This window comes from Orussus abietinus, unplaced genomic scaffold (assembly GCF_000612105.2).
Source record: "Orussus abietinus isolate OABI.00-Male unplaced genomic scaffold, Oabi_2.0 scaffold5, whole genome shotgun sequence".
Lineage (NCBI taxonomy): Eukaryota > Metazoa > Arthropoda > Insecta > Hymenoptera > Orussidae > Orussus > Orussus abietinus.
This window is the reverse complement of record NW_019394929.1, coordinates 2,598,022-2,612,788: the sequence shown is the minus strand read 5'-3', so window position 1 is coordinate 2,612,788 and position 14,767 is coordinate 2,598,022. Positions and strand designations below refer to the sequence as shown.

The window sequence follows — 14,767 nt, the reverse complement described above, 5'->3', positions numbered from 1 at the left end:
CTAGAATGATGAATCATTGTAACTCACAATATTACTAACTACACTTCTTTGAGATTAATTAACTTGGGTAATCCGTGCAAATTAGATAATCACTTCTTTTAATATCGTCCAGCCTTCGAGTTCGGCGCGGGGTGAAGCGCCAGACTGGGCGAAATGACCCTTCCTTGTTTTTCAGTTCTCTCGGCCAAATTAATCGCTAAAACAAGATCAGCGATTCGCCAAATTTGATATAAATTATACGAGGAGTCATTCCTTCGAAGTTTCGACAAACGGACCTATGCTCGAGGAACTCGACCCTATTAATCTTCAGCTAAGACTATTAATATTGCAATAAACGCCACTCCACGGTCGATTGAAGACGACGTTGGTAACGAAGTCCCTTCGATAATCTGACGCCTTTTCCCCACGCGCACCCTCGGATTTGCAGGCGATACCTAAGGCTCCGATAAAACCCCTTACTCTTTTCCTTTTGATTCGATCAAACCCCGTGTACGATCTCGTAAAGTCCGTTCCTAGCAAAAATCGTTTTGAGCTCTGCCGGACACAACGGAAATGCGAGCTTCGAGAGTTCAAAGGGAAGGAGAAAAAGATATACGAGGAGAAAACCGCTAATTCATTCGATACAGAATTTTGAAGCTTTGAACTTTCAACTTTAAACAGGAGTCAGGTATGTGCAAAATTTACCTGAAATCATTGAACGCTACTTAAAATAGGTAAACAGAGGCGAAATCATTCATTTCCTACAACCAGTCCGACGGGGATGGGTAAACGAGGAAATTGATATGGTTTCTTAAGTGCACCTCGAAGTACCTGCACGAACCAGTCTCACTCAGTCCTTATCAGGTACTCGTCGATCGGTACTGCGAAATAAAATTCTACAAGTTCGGCCATCTAAGGTCGAGCTCGAGAGTTGTATAGAAATTTCTGTAAATACGCCCGGAATTATGCTTAGTTCGCAACTGCACTTTGTAATGCTTCATATGGATTCCTTTGATTTTTCTTTTTTTTTTTTTACTACCTCGTTGCTCTTCGATGTTAACCTTGGTTCGATATTGCCCTAAACATTTATCTATATTTTCCGCAGACAGTTGAAGCACGAGCTGTATAATACATGTTGTTCCGTTAAGAAAAGGTCATAATTTTTTTTTTTAATATTTTACAATTTCTAAAAATTATGAAATTCAAATGGTTTCAACGATCGAGCAGTCTACTAAATGTTTGCCCACCCATATAATTTGACTCGATATATTACAGACGTCGTATTACGGAATTATAAAATTGCAATCTACGACTATCCATATTGTAATTCAAGCGGTAACATCCTCTGCTTCAACTTATCATACGCACGAAGCCACGAAAAACGGCAATAAATCAATCGAGGTAATCGAATCACGCCCGTTCCGAGTTGCTTTGCGCTTTTACAGTAATTTTCACATACAACCGTTCTCGATTTTAACGCTTCCCAATGCGATCGCGAATGCGAACGTCTTTCCCCCGTATTGTCCTAAACGTACGTACAGTTAAATGAGTCGAGTGAGGCAGTCGGTCTTCGTCGAATCGAAATACTAGGTACCACGCTGAAAATAAAATGAAAACCAGTGCACATTGACTACTCGAGGAAAATGGTGGGTGTAACGTGCCCGACGATTCGTCTTTGCACGTCTCCAACGGATGTCCATACAACACGCAAAGATCCTTCGAATGCACGACTCGCCACGCAAAACGAGACCATCGATCGCGAGTCGATCGGTGTCGTCCACTTTCCTCGGCTATTTCATTGCGATAACTAATGGTATAGATTACTTTACCAAGGGGCGAAGACGATTTTACCGTTCGCGATCGAGCGGGGACGGAACGGACGATCGGCTATCATTTAGAATATTTGTGTCACGCTGTACTCCCGGCGTATCTCCCCCTCCCCGACACGGTGTCGGACGTGCAATCCGTGCCCGTATCTCAAAAGAGAAACTTATCGAGTTTTCCGTCAAAAACGCGGAAGGCGCGATTCCTCGGACTTGCGAATTTCTAGGCCCGACTTCGCATCCCACCCCGTGCCGTCCAAGAAACCCGAAATCAATAATCGTGACTCGAGGACTCCCCCGAATCGAGACGACGCCGAGGACGGCCCTACATCACCGAGAAGTTCGTTGCGCTAGGATGCACAGGACGAGCGGGAAAGAATTTTGTACTCTTCTAAGATCGTCCGCTCGCAGACTCCGCCGAAGGCTCTCGCGGACACCGTATCCTCCACGACCCCCGAGATGTTCTTGGACATTTGTACCATAATCAGAATCGGCTTATATCTTTGAGCGTTTAGCCTGACGAGACTTGGCAGTGCGGCGAGGCTTCTTCGCAGCGTCGCTCGGCGTCTCCTCGAAGGAAGCCTTCCGCTTCGAGGAGACCGAAGGCACGGGAGCCTTTGGCGGCGCCATGTCCACCGAGGGAACCGATGGCTGGCTCGGAACGGCTGCGGATTGGGTGCCGACCTCGGTGGGGCTCTGGGCATCGGCTATGGGAATGAAGTCGAGGCCCTCGCCGAGAGCTTCCGGGAGGACTCCTTGGTTGGCGAGGGCCTGAAGGTCTTCCGTGGGCACCGGCATCGATTGTCCGCATCCCACGCAGACCGGTATCGCCGGGGATTTCGACCGCCAGTACTGCAGCTCCGTCTTGCACTTGTTCAACTCCTGCGAAACGTCGACGTGACTTTCGTCAGCTTTGCGAGTCTCGCGAACAATCGGACGTGAAAATTCGTTCAACATGGGATGAACGTACTCTCGATGCGAGGGTCTCCGTGTTGCGCAAAGGATTGATCTTTTTTTTATTTTTTTTTTTTCTTAGATAGAAATGGAGTTGACTCCATGCATGGGATAGATGTGTCAAAATTTAGACCTCTTAAATATACAAAATCTAGACCTACCAAGAAATGGCATAAACTCGGAGGTTTCCTTCAGTTACGATAAAACGCTAATTGAGCTTTTACCCGTTTCGAGGAGTACAGGGTATAAAATCGATGATACGTGCAGGTAGAAGTGCAAAGTACCGAAGAAAAAATTTTCTTTTAAATAATCAAGTTCGATCTTGAAAGACGCGAAAGAAGATCAATGGCAATCGAGGGTACGAAAGAACATTCCCTTGGAACTCCGAGTGCACGAGACCGAAGCCTCCTAAGTACTAGATATACCTTGGTAAATACCTGTAGGAGAGTGCTAAATTTACGAGACGTCTCTTCGTTCTTCTTGTCGTTGTCGTCGAGCCGATTGGCGTACTCGACAATTTGCTTCTGTTGTTCAGCAATTTTGGCTTTGCAGCTTCGCAGATCCCTGCGCATTAACGTCAACTGGCTGTTGTACCTCTTCATGCCCTGCTTGATTTTCCTAATACGTTTGCGTAGCACCATGTTCGACTGCGGAGGAGATACATTGGACTCCAGTAATCCTGGGTCATCTGAAGCATGTGGCGAAGAACCTTCTTCGCCACTACTCCGTCCTGACTTTCCAGCTCCGACACTCAAAGGAGCAGAATCCAGGCACATAAAAGGTTTGCTGACGTTACTAGAAGCTGCAAAGTGCTTCAAATAATTAGGATATTCTTACTAGCGTGTAAAACATCTTTTGTTCTAGAATCTATGAACGACTGCTTACACGAGAAAGTTCCAGTGAGATCTAGAAAATCGGCTCCAAAGTATGGGATTTCGGGAAGTGTCGGCTCGATACGTTCTTTGAAGTACTCCATTGCCATTGTGCTCAAATCAAACAATTCGTCGGTAACCTTGTAAGGCCTAGCGAGTTTGGGGGTGACTTTTATACAATGTAATATACGGTAGACCTCGTCCAATATCTGCAATTAAAGAACAACTAAAATACCTTTCCACGTTGTTTAAGTCTCGAAATACTACGATTGGATTTTTGTTACCTCTCCAGGAAAGAAGCAACAGTGTTTACGCTCAATGTGCTTTCCAAAGCTCATTTGTAAAAGTGTAAGCCGCATATGTAATGTTTCAATAATGTCCGATTCACAGGCCAATGGGTGATTGCGACGAGCAGACTCTCGTCTTGGCATTTGTGCCTTGATCATTTGGAAGCGACCGAGCATCTGGGTTTGCAACCGCTGGAACGTAGAATTAAGGATGAAACCGCAAACTCGATCCATCCGATGGCAGACCTGTGGATCAAAAAATATTTAATGTCTCGTTTCGACAAATGGCTGCTGCAAGTTTCACTCATTTTTTCTTACTGGACGTAAATGTGCAATGGTATTGTAGTCCAAATAAGTAAGAATCTTTTCTAAGATCTCGGTAGGTAGATCCAGAAGATTCACGTTGCAAGTCAATGCAGTTTCCGAGATTGGTGCCGTATTGGACGGTCCGCCTTGTACTTGTGCATGGTGCCTACGAGACGGCCCTGCCTCTCCGACTACGTCAGTGACCGAACCGCTTCCTCCGCTCCCTCCTATGCTGCTCGACTGACGAGTAGACACCATCTTTCCTTTTGTTTAATTGGCAATTTTTTTAGAGATCTGTCAAAATAAAAAATGAAGAAAGATGGAAACTCGATAAAGTTATTTAAAATAAAATAGGCACGTTAAGGCAAACATGAACGAACACTTGGGACGAATAAAAATAAATTCTTAATAACCTTGTCGCTGCAACCAGTCATTAACAGGGTATCTACTCCCTAAATACAACAAAATTTTAATCCAGGAACCTCTTCAAAGAAAAAAAAAAAACAAATAGCTTGACTATCGACTATCCAGCATACCAGGATCCCCACGAAAACTATTAACAAAGATGTTTTAATCCTTCCGATTCCATACACTCGTTCCTAACGGTACCCGATTAACGATAAATAATTATCATGTCTTTCTTTCATTATTAATATTACATGGCTTAATCATGGCCCCAAATTAAAAATAAATGTCAAGAGTATAGTCTTGAATTCACAAAATTTTCCTTAAACATCCTAGACATGATTCCTCAAAAGGCCATTCCATAAGAACTACTCGACGGGTCAAAGGATTCCGATCTCATCGCATTTCTAAATCTCGTAACCAAAATAAAGGAAACCCGTTCACACGGTCTCGAAGCTTTGTCGTACGAAATCGTTCCCTCTAGCCTTTAAGAAATTCCTAATATTATGAAATCGTAAAGCAATTACGGATGCACAGGGACGTCAAATCCCAAATTAACGAACTAAATACATGATTTGTCGTGAAATCCGTTGCCCCCTTAGGGCCTGAAGAACAAAAGACTCGGCGGTATCTCTCGGTCGAGTCGACCTAGGTCGGTCGCGGCCAGGAAGTCGAAACAACTCGAAAACCCGGAATCGGCAGCGGGAACGATTCTGGAAATATCTCGAGGGAACGGGCCGACTTCGGGAACCGCACGAGGGAAGTCGACATCGAGGTCACGAGCGATCCCGGATCGCGAGGAAGGTAAGAGAAAAGGAAAGCAAAAAAAGCAAAGCCCGAGTTCCTGAGCATACCGGGGGCGCAGCGACCGAACTCGCGCCTCGCGGGTCTCGTCCGAAGGAGAGCGCGAACGGAGAGCGTCCGGGAGGTTAAAGCAGGTTAAAGGTCCGGCTCGAAGATGCCAGCCGTGCCGGTTGCCTCGAGAGGAAATGCCCGGCCGACCAAGGGAGCGCGCGCGTATCCGAGCTTCCGCAGGAAAATAAACAGAGAGCTGGCTCGCAGTCGATGCGCCCCAGGTACGTACGCGTCCGGCGCCCTCGCGTCTCGCCTCGGAAGGGAGCTCGGACGCCGGGAGGTTAGGACCGAGTCGAAGGGATGCCAGCGAGGTCGGTCGAGGACGTACCCCGATCGCTCGAGAAACGGTCACTCCGCGATCACTGCATCCGCGTTGGCGTTTTTAGCGACATTTTGACGGAGAGTCCTCGCCTGGTGTCTCTTCTCTCCCTCCTCCCTCTCTCTCTCTTTCTCTCGCGCGCTCTCTCGATTCTCGATCTCCCCGCCACCGTCGCTCGTCTCGTAGCCAACGTGCGCCCTCTGGCGGCTTCTCCGTCCCTCGCTCCTCTCACGTCTTCGGCGAATGGCGCTTACTCGCGCTCGCTTGCGCTTGCCCGCGATTGGTGCACCGCAGCGACGACGCGTAAACCACCACCGCACCCGGAAAAAAGCCCGCGCTATCGCCTCGGTTCCTCGACAGGGCAGGCTCTTCCGCCGGGAACTCGCGACGCGATCCCCCGAACAGCGCCAGCTGCGAGCGGGCTGGAACGAACCGATTTGAGTCGACGCGAATGCACGCGAGAACGGCTCGCGGTCGCTCTTCTTACTAACGGCCGCACTTCCGAGTGGCGTCCTCCTCGTGACCGTGTGGACGAACGAGAGCTCCGATTGGCCGGCGCCATGACACTCGGCGGCGGACCAATCGACGCGCCTCCGAGACCGAGTCGGTCCCTCGCGAGCCGGAGACTCTAGCGAGAGGGTGCGATGACACCGGTGCTCGTAGATCGAGGAATCATCGGAGGGGAGAGATCGCTTTTTAAAAGGAGCCGTTGGAGATATGGTACGTACGGTCGAGCGGTAGCGACATCTGCGGAGCCCGGAAACCAACCACTAGGGGGTGGGAGAAGAACGGGGAAATCGGTTTGCGTACTTTCGAAATGTCGGTAAAGATTGTAACGTATCGCCGATCGCCGATCGCGACGAAGAACGAGCCGCGTAAAAGCCGATGTCGCGATTAGATTATCGCATTTAAGGAACGTCGGAAAGAACCGGCATCGCGTTGCATTTTTTGAGCAGCCGTCGAAGGTTCGTAGACTCGACGATTGACCGCAAAGCTTCGCAGAGCTTTCGATCGGGTTTCGACCTTTTATGTTATTTCCCGTTAACGAATCCTTCTCCCAAGTGTACGTTTCAGGAATCCTCGTTATTTTTCTTCGAATCGGAAAAGTTTTCATGCGATTAGTCACTAAATTGGTGTAATTGCGTTTAAATGCTGTTCTCGTAGGTCGGCAATGAACTCGCATAAGTGCGTCAGTGGACGTTTTTTCTATCCGTCTCAGGATTCAAATCTCTAAAAAATTCTTCAATCGTAGAACACATCCAACGCGTTAATGCGCGCAATAATAAATTTTCCTTGAACCACGACCGAGCCAAGGAGATACGCGCGACAGGTGCCGTGCGCCCTCTGATTATTAAGACAATTGTCCGCAAAGAATGTAAAGCGGAATGGGTCATCCTCGTAATCGTTGAATAACAATTATCGTTCCACCGTACTTCCCCTTGCCCCGACGAGATGGACAAGATGGGTCATCGAAATGACGGGACAAGGAAGTAATTCCTCGGATCGGATTCATCGAGATGCATTTTTCGCCCTCGGTGCGCATTTATTTGAACGTTAATAGGATTAGGATAAACGATGCGAACCTAATTTGCTTCTCTCCGTAGCCATCGTCCGGAAAATGAAAACTGGACAATCTCAAGAGTCGAGTCATTTTTGTCCTCTGGATTTCCCAGCTTTACCTCGTCCCGTGATTTTTTTTTTTTTACCATCCCGATTATCGCTGTAGGCGACTCGCGGCATTGCCGCAATTATTTGCCCGAAACAAACGTGCGATGCCATTTTTTAAATAACCGATCCTTGAACAAGGACAAGCGAGAGCCAAGAGACGAGCCGACGAGCGGAAGACGGAAGAGTGGCAAATTCGACGTACGAGCACCACGGCAGACGTAGCATCGCAATTACACCCCGTCTCACCTATTACCGTCGATGAGCGTCATTTTTTACCCGCACCGTAAAATGAAGCTCGTAAACATTTCTACGATTTGCAGCCGACTTATGACACGCGAGTTCGGATAGAAATCTATTAAATGCTAGACTCGTCCATTTGCAGATTCTTCACATCTCGCCAGCGCGCTAAATATCTTAGAAACGTTTACGTTCTCTGTTTTTTATGCCATCTTACAACTTGCGCGTTGTAGTCCAAGCCAAAATTGCCAAGCCATCTTCGTCCTTGCGCCGCCTCGGGATGTGCACACTTTTCCCCGATTTCATTTATACGCGTCTTCTATCCGACGTCTCGACCCTCTTTCCCAAGACTTAATTTCTTTTTCCAACCGGAATAGGAAAGCGAAAATATTCTCAACGTTTCGATTATCGCTCGCCCGGGGATCAGGGAGATTAAATTCCTTTTTTTTCGTTACTTTACATTGCGTCCCGTCGACACTCGGGACCGAGCGATAGGACGATAGTGGCAAGGCGATTAAAAGAACCACGCGCACTTCGACGATAAGAGGGGTCGCGCTAAAAGACTCCGAATTGCGAAAATGGTCAATTCTACGTTCCCACGATGTACGTATACGCGCGAGGCGACGTATTATCAAATTTATCGATGTTGACGACAAGTAGAAACTCGTTATTCCTCCTGCGTTTCACGCGTTTGCAATATTTCCTAAGACTTAAATAACTTTTCCCCGAAGTGATTAAAGTAAATTATCGAAACTAAGACCTTCGGCGTTGTAGAAGACACGACTTTCTCCGGGCATATCGTTCGGTATTACTTATCTCGTAATGATTAATGAAAAAGAATAGCAAAGTTGGTATCGCGACGCAAGGTCTACCACAAAATTAATATTAATTTACGTCGCGATGCTTCTGCCTCCCGTCGGCATTTATTGCTCTACGTAGACCTTTGTGAGCTTACCGGCCAAGGCGATCCTCGAAGTAACGCCCACTACCCCGGACGTCCATGAAAACCCTCGAAATCGGCAAAATTCTCGAAATCCTCTCGACCCTCGACTCTTCCCGGTCTCTCGAGTCGCTCTCCTCCACGAAACGAGGTTTCTCCAAAAATGCGGCTCTTTGGAGAAATCCGCGAAGGTTCTTTATAGTTTCGGTCTCTCCGGGGACCATTAGTGCCAAGGTCGGAGCCGCTTCCTACGAATGCGGCCTCAGCCTTCCAGGACGAAATTCCATACGATATCGTCATCGAGTTTCCAGTCAAATATCCTGGCCGACCCTTTAGGAGCGGACTCTCGCGAATCCCGAGTGGACCGGCCAATTTTTAAACGGCCAAACGTCGAGCCGCCGTGGAAGCGAGAGGATGAGGGGAGAATAAATTCGGGCGTAATAAATCTAGGATCGGCGCCGATCGGAAGAGGAGCCGTCCGTGGTCGAGCGCGCGACGGAGGAGGTGGCCGCGCAGTGGCCGGTCGAGCACCGACCGGAACAGAGCATTCCCATTTCTTCGGCTGCACCTCGGCATCGCGCGGCTCTCTCAGTCGACGGGTTCCTCAGTGCACGGCCACACCACCTAGGGAGCGTCATGACTCCACCTTTCCTTCTCCTCCTCTCGTTGCTCTCCGGTACGTATCGTTACTGGGCCGTTTTCCTTCCCATCGGCAGGACGTTCGCCCCGTTCGAATTACCATACGCTTTTCGTTTGTTCGATTTTAAACGACACCGACGTATACGGCGAGAATCGCGGGAGGTAGTGCAACGACGATCACTGGGCACGTAGGGTCCACCATAACGTCTAAAGTAGACGTCCGCAGACGTTGGATCGACGAGTCGATATTTTTCCTAATCGTAAGTCGCTTCGTAGCGCGATATCTTCCTTTACCTGGCAATTCGAGCACGGACGCGCAAAGTTGAGGTACTTTTGTGTCATGTCTTGCTCGGTTTACGAATCGATTAATTATCAATGCCCGTGTTTATTTCCGTGATCCGCGGCCGGTACTCCATATCGCACGAGCGGCGCATATCTGTGTCTTCGGTGCGGACCGCTTTCTCGCTCGTTTCTTGGTTACGGCTTATCGTTGGAAAGAAAAGGCTCCTCCTTTCGTCATTGGCGAAACTCTACTTTGGACGTTCCATTTAAATCCTTACTTGCTCGAGCGGTTGCCGTACCTTCCGGAGTACCGAATGACCAGTTCGTTTGCAGTTTCGAGTTAATCTTTTGTATCGTGAACCGGTCTAATCGTTTAAGAAACGGAAAACGGTGACTAATATCTTTATCGTTAATTCTCCGACCCTCCGTTTGACGAAACCGCCACGATAAGCGAAAAAATATCTGACTCGCCTGCGGACGGTCGGTAGGTCGTCATCGAGACGAACGCGCGGAAATCCGTCAATTGGAGTCATCGAGAAAATTTTTATTCCCAAGTGTGCCGCATTTATCGGGACGAAGTCGTTGCCTTTCGGATTCCGTCGTGGATTTTAGGAGCGCGCGATTTTCGACGGATTCCGACGAGCCGCAACGTTCCACGTGTACGTATAATTCTATTATCGGGAAATTGCATATCCTGAAAAGTTATGCACGTACACGCGAATTCTGTGTCCAACATACTTCATCTAGTTCGCATGTCGTTGCATAACGGGGAACTACGTTCGTCTCTCGGTGGTTGAAAGGATGCCGCTCTTCGAGTACCTATCTACCTTTGATATAAAGCGCCGTCTTTCAAGTGCCGACTCGAGCACTCGAAACACCAAGTAAGCGAGTCGAGCACTTTTGATTCCGCGGATCCGGCAATGGCGAATTCGTCGTTGCTCGTATCGAGGATGCTCGCTCGATGATTTACGACGATTTGACCGATTATCGCGATAACTATCGTGAGACCGGGATTTCACACGGACGATATCGGCTTTATCGCAGCGACGAACGTTCGACTCCCTGACAACCTCGGTCCCTCGTTCGATTCTTTATGTCGATGACATACCGTCCTTTTCCTAAGATGGACATTAAGGATTATGTACGACTTAATTTGAGAATAATTAGCCGTTTCCATTGTCGGTGGTTAATTGAACGTTATCTTCTTCATAATTTCCCTAGTTATGACAGATGTGGCTATCCGGTGATTAAACAATAAATCGGATCGTTCCTGCCTCGACTCGATCCGTTACTCAAATGTCTTGGACATGGAATGCAATAACGTATATAATAAACCGACAACCCCGCCATGGTTAAATTCAGTTTTATCGGCCCCGTTGCTCGTTCCGAGTCAATGACACCCTCTTCCTGGAATTAAACGGATTTTCCAGGATCGACGGCCCTGAATCGTTAATTTCACTAGAGGGCCCATTCCGTAACTCGTAACGACGGATATCGTTAACGTTAGCCCGTGTCATCCCAATGGGCTAACGTTACGAGTTTCGAATAATTCAGAATAGGCCTGCAGAGAGCGAGTTGGGAGAAACGTAACAATGGCGTCTTGGACGATTAGAACTACCGAATCCGTTATCGTGGCCATTTAGCATATGTCTGCAAATACACCACGTGCTCCGCGCGAAGAAAGATTCCATCCGAGTGATTAAAAGTCACGAGGGTTGAGTGTCATGTGCCGATCGGTGCGCGATCGATTAAAGGACATCGATAGCGCGCGTGATCGTCATAAAGCGAGTTTACGCCCTCGTATTTCGAAGCGCACGCGCTCGTCTCGAAACGCGCCGACATTTTGCATCTCGCCTTAATATTTACGAAACCGCTTAAGAACGGTCTCGAGAAGCTAAGTGGAAAAATCCACGAAAAATAATCTCCTCGCAGCGAAAGTTATCATTATTTCACCCGACTAACCGAAATACGGAGAAACTCTCCGAGCGTTAAGTTAGTTTGAAATTGCCTACCATTGAATACCCGAGTATTTAATTTTTAATATCAATCGTTAAAAGATAAAATAAAATGCGCGACCGCGCGGATGCACGTGCGCGATCCGACGACGAATCTAAGCGAACTCACTTAGGACTTTCTCTCGAGGCTCGAAGACCTTCGATGGCACCGCCAGGAAAGTCATTTTCTCCGCACGCGGGGTAGACGCGCCTCCCTTTCCGGCGATTCTCGAAGGGTCCGGGAAAATCGCCCTCGAATCGTCGATCGATCCCTACTTCCGGCAAACGTCTCCTTGTCCTGGAAATTCGGAACGAATCGCGCTCCGATCGCGGATATGGACTTGGAGAATTCGCTTTTTACGCCTTCCGACCTTCGATGTCGCGCAATTCCGCAAACGTTGTACCCTTCGGTCCGTTGACCCGCGCTGCGGTCGTCGTCGATCCAGCGAACTCGCTTCTACGACGAAACGTTTCGATCTTCGTTCCTGTCGGAAGAGAGTCTCGTTCGATCCGCGGGATCGTCCGGTCGTATTTGCAAACGTCGCGACACCTTGGATCGCTCGTTAACCTCGACTTCCGGTTCGGGTCGTTGCACCGGCAAACGCCTTTTGCTCTTCAATATGTTCCTCCGGATCTTTGGGAAGCCCTTAAATCGCGGCTTAGGCGAAAGCGATTGCACATCGGCCGTCCCGAATCGGCCGAACCGCGCCTTCGGAAATAATGGAAATCCGCGCGGTCGCGTTTCTTTGTCGAATGACTTAACCGATTTCTTTTCGCCTCTTTCAGGAATCACCGCCCGGGCCGAGGACTTTGGCTACGAAGGACCCCACGGTAAAAATCTCGAGGTTGCTCTTTCTCCCCGATTGCTCAACGTGCTCGGACCGTCCTCCGAACATGATTCTTTAGATATTTTAATGCGAACCTCGCGCACGGACAAACGCTTGAAATTTATTCAACGGGTGGCAACGGGAATTGCACGAATGTCCAAGATTTCTCTCCGATTAGGTGCAACGCGTGTAACGAACACATTGGCGGCTCGCGAAAGTGCTGCATTTAATGATGGTACTACTTCGTCGAATAGGTCCGTCGCACTGGGGACAAGAATACGACAGCTGCGTGGGAAAACATCAGTCTCCAATTAACATAGAAGAGCACCATGTGAGGAACGTCTCGTTACCTCCTCTGAGCTTTTACGGTCTCGACGTTCCTCGTTCCGCGTTCATCGTGAACAACGGTCACACGGGTAAGAGCGCGTGTACACCTACAAGGGAGAATAATCGTTTCAATTTCACCTTCAATTACCCAGATCTTAGTTGGGACGCGCGACTATCCGTTCGCCATTCGCGGCAAAGATTTAACGTACGACATTGAAAATAATTCTTATCTTGGGTAGGGTCGATTAGAAACGAGTTAACCAAAGTTTCGTAGAGTCGAATTGGATCGTGGAATTTACTTAAATTTTTTACTCGACATGAACCTTGCGAGGTTTCGTGTCAAAGAAGAGAATGTCAACTAGATATTAGAGAAGGACGTCGACGTTCCAATATTTAGCGAACGTGACACCGGATATTACGTTTCAAATAGAAACCTGCCTTGCTCTTTATCGCGTTCTCTCCGATCCTCGATAACTCCGTAATAAGGCATTACGTAAGTGATTTTTATAAATAATTTATTTGTAATTAAAATGTCACGCAGTCGCACGTTATGATCTTACGAAAACGCAGTGACTTTGACGCGTTCTCCTCCGCGAGACCCGGGTCCGCAATCCACAATTTTCACGTAGAAAAATGTTACAAAAATTGCGAAAAATAAATCTTTCAACCTATAATGGGACACTATTGGAACTGCAAATGATGAATATAATTTTGGACCAGTTATGCTGAAGCTGAATCATTCCGAGTACGCTCAGATATCGGGAGGACCCCTGGGCAACAGGAGTTACGTTTTCGAGCAGCTGCACTTCCACTGGGGGAAGAATGACTGGGAAGGATCCGAAGACCTCATAAACAATCATTCGTTCGCCATGGAGCTCCACGTTGTCTTTTTCCGGTTGGATTATGGCAACATGGAGGAAGCCGTTAATCACCCCGACGGACTCGTGGTCCTTGCCTACTTCTTCGAGGTAAGATTACGCGTGGAATCGTGCCAAGTATCTCGTGATTCGCATTTGCGAATATCCTTGAATATTTTTTTTTCCACTGGGAATTCAGATTTTTGTGTCTCTTAGGCACTCGATGAGTCGAATCCAACTTACGAGGGGATCGTGAAAGCCTTGCCAAGCGTGGAGACGGTCGGTGCCATGGGTAAACTCAAGCAACCGTTGATATTGGAAGATCTTTTGGTACCTAAGGTCGCGGATCTACACAATTACTTCACTTACGATGGATCTCTAACGACTCCACCTTGCTCGGAAGTTGTCACGTGGATTGACTTCAAGGACCCACTACCTCTATCTCACTTGCAGGTTCGTTGGAAGACCCGATTAAAGAAATGCATCCTGTCGCTCCGTAAGAACTCGATAAACCGAGATCTCAGAATGCTACGACTATTGACGTCCATACTACTTTGTGTGTCGAAAATATATTTTCAGAGTGCTTCAGTTTGTTATACCCGAGTACGTTTTTATTTGCAGATTGCGGCTTTTCGGAACGTACGCACCTCCGAGGGTCACAGGCTGACACATAATTTTCGACCTGTTCAGCCACTAGCGGACAGGCTCGTTTTTCACAATATTCCTCATCTTTACAAGGAAGAAGATGAAAGTCATGTAGACGAAGTACCAAGCAATCATCTACCTCATGAGATTACTCCCGAGTACGGACATTCTGGTCAATTTAAAATTAAAGCCTCATTTTTTACTATCTCGATAGCATTTCTTATTAGCTTACGGTAGCTGCATTTGAAATCTAGTCTCTCTTTTGTAAAGTTTCTCCGATGACTAGAGAAATCGTTTTCGCCAAGTTGCTTGTTAGCATCTAGCCAACTGCTTATCAATTTTGCGATTGCTGTATGGACACTTATTGTTTGATGATCATTAATGTACCTGAAAAGTCCCGAGACACAAGGTATCGATAGTAGATAGATATCGTTAATTGCAGTTGGACTGTGTAAATGATAAGCTTTCTAAAGCTCATGTACGAATGCTATTTTGTATTAATATTATTTGTCTTTATAAAATAAACAGATGTCATGCTCTGCTACATTCCC

The 14,767-nt window shown here is 47.6% G+C and overlaps 2 protein-coding genes across 6 annotated transcripts; one reads left to right on the top strand and one right to left on the bottom strand.

Moving 5' to 3' along the window:
* Nucleotides 1-592: 592 nt before the first annotated feature.
* Nucleotides 593-6,344, bottom strand: LOC105701325 (F-box only protein 28). 4 transcript variants are annotated; one of them, XM_012427983.2, is made up of 7 exons: nt 5,810-6,344; nt 4,635-4,673; nt 4,234-4,515; nt 3,913-4,161; nt 3,642-3,837; nt 3,182-3,558; nt 2,298-2,684 (listed from the first exon to the last, which is right to left on the bottom strand). In XM_012427983.2, the coding sequence occupies exons 3-7, from the start codon at nt 4,477-4,479 to the stop codon at nt 2,298-2,300; spliced, it is 1,455 nt and encodes a 484-aa protein (XP_012283406.1). In that variant the 5' UTR covers nt 4,480-4,515; nt 4,635-4,673; nt 5,810-6,344. The 4 variants fall into 4 exon arrangements, with proteins under 4 accessions (XP_012283408.1, XP_023289255.1, XP_012283406.1 ...); XM_012427982.2 differs by lacking the exon at nt 4,635-4,673; XM_012427985.1 differs by lacking the exons at nt 4,635-4,673; nt 5,810-6,344 and having other exon boundaries at nt 593-2,684; nt 4,234-4,479.
* An 85-nt stretch (nt 6,345-6,429) lies between these two features.
* On the top strand, nt 6,430-14,760 carry LOC105701326 (carbonic anhydrase 2). 2 transcript variants are annotated; one of them, XM_012427987.2, is made up of 6 exons: nt 6,430-6,520; nt 12,347-12,391; nt 12,642-12,803; nt 13,435-13,682; nt 13,788-14,024; nt 14,193-14,760. In XM_012427987.2, the coding sequence occupies exons 1-6, from the start codon at nt 6,445-6,447 to the stop codon at nt 14,451-14,453; spliced, it is 1,029 nt and encodes a 342-aa protein (XP_012283410.1). In that variant the 5' UTR covers nt 6,430-6,444; the 3' UTR covers nt 14,454-14,760. The 2 variants fall into 2 exon arrangements, with proteins under 2 accessions (XP_012283410.1, XP_012283411.1); XM_012427988.1 differs by lacking the exon at nt 6,430-6,520 and adding an exon at nt 9,152-9,321.
* The last annotated feature ends 7 nt before the right edge of the window (nt 14,761-14,767 follow it).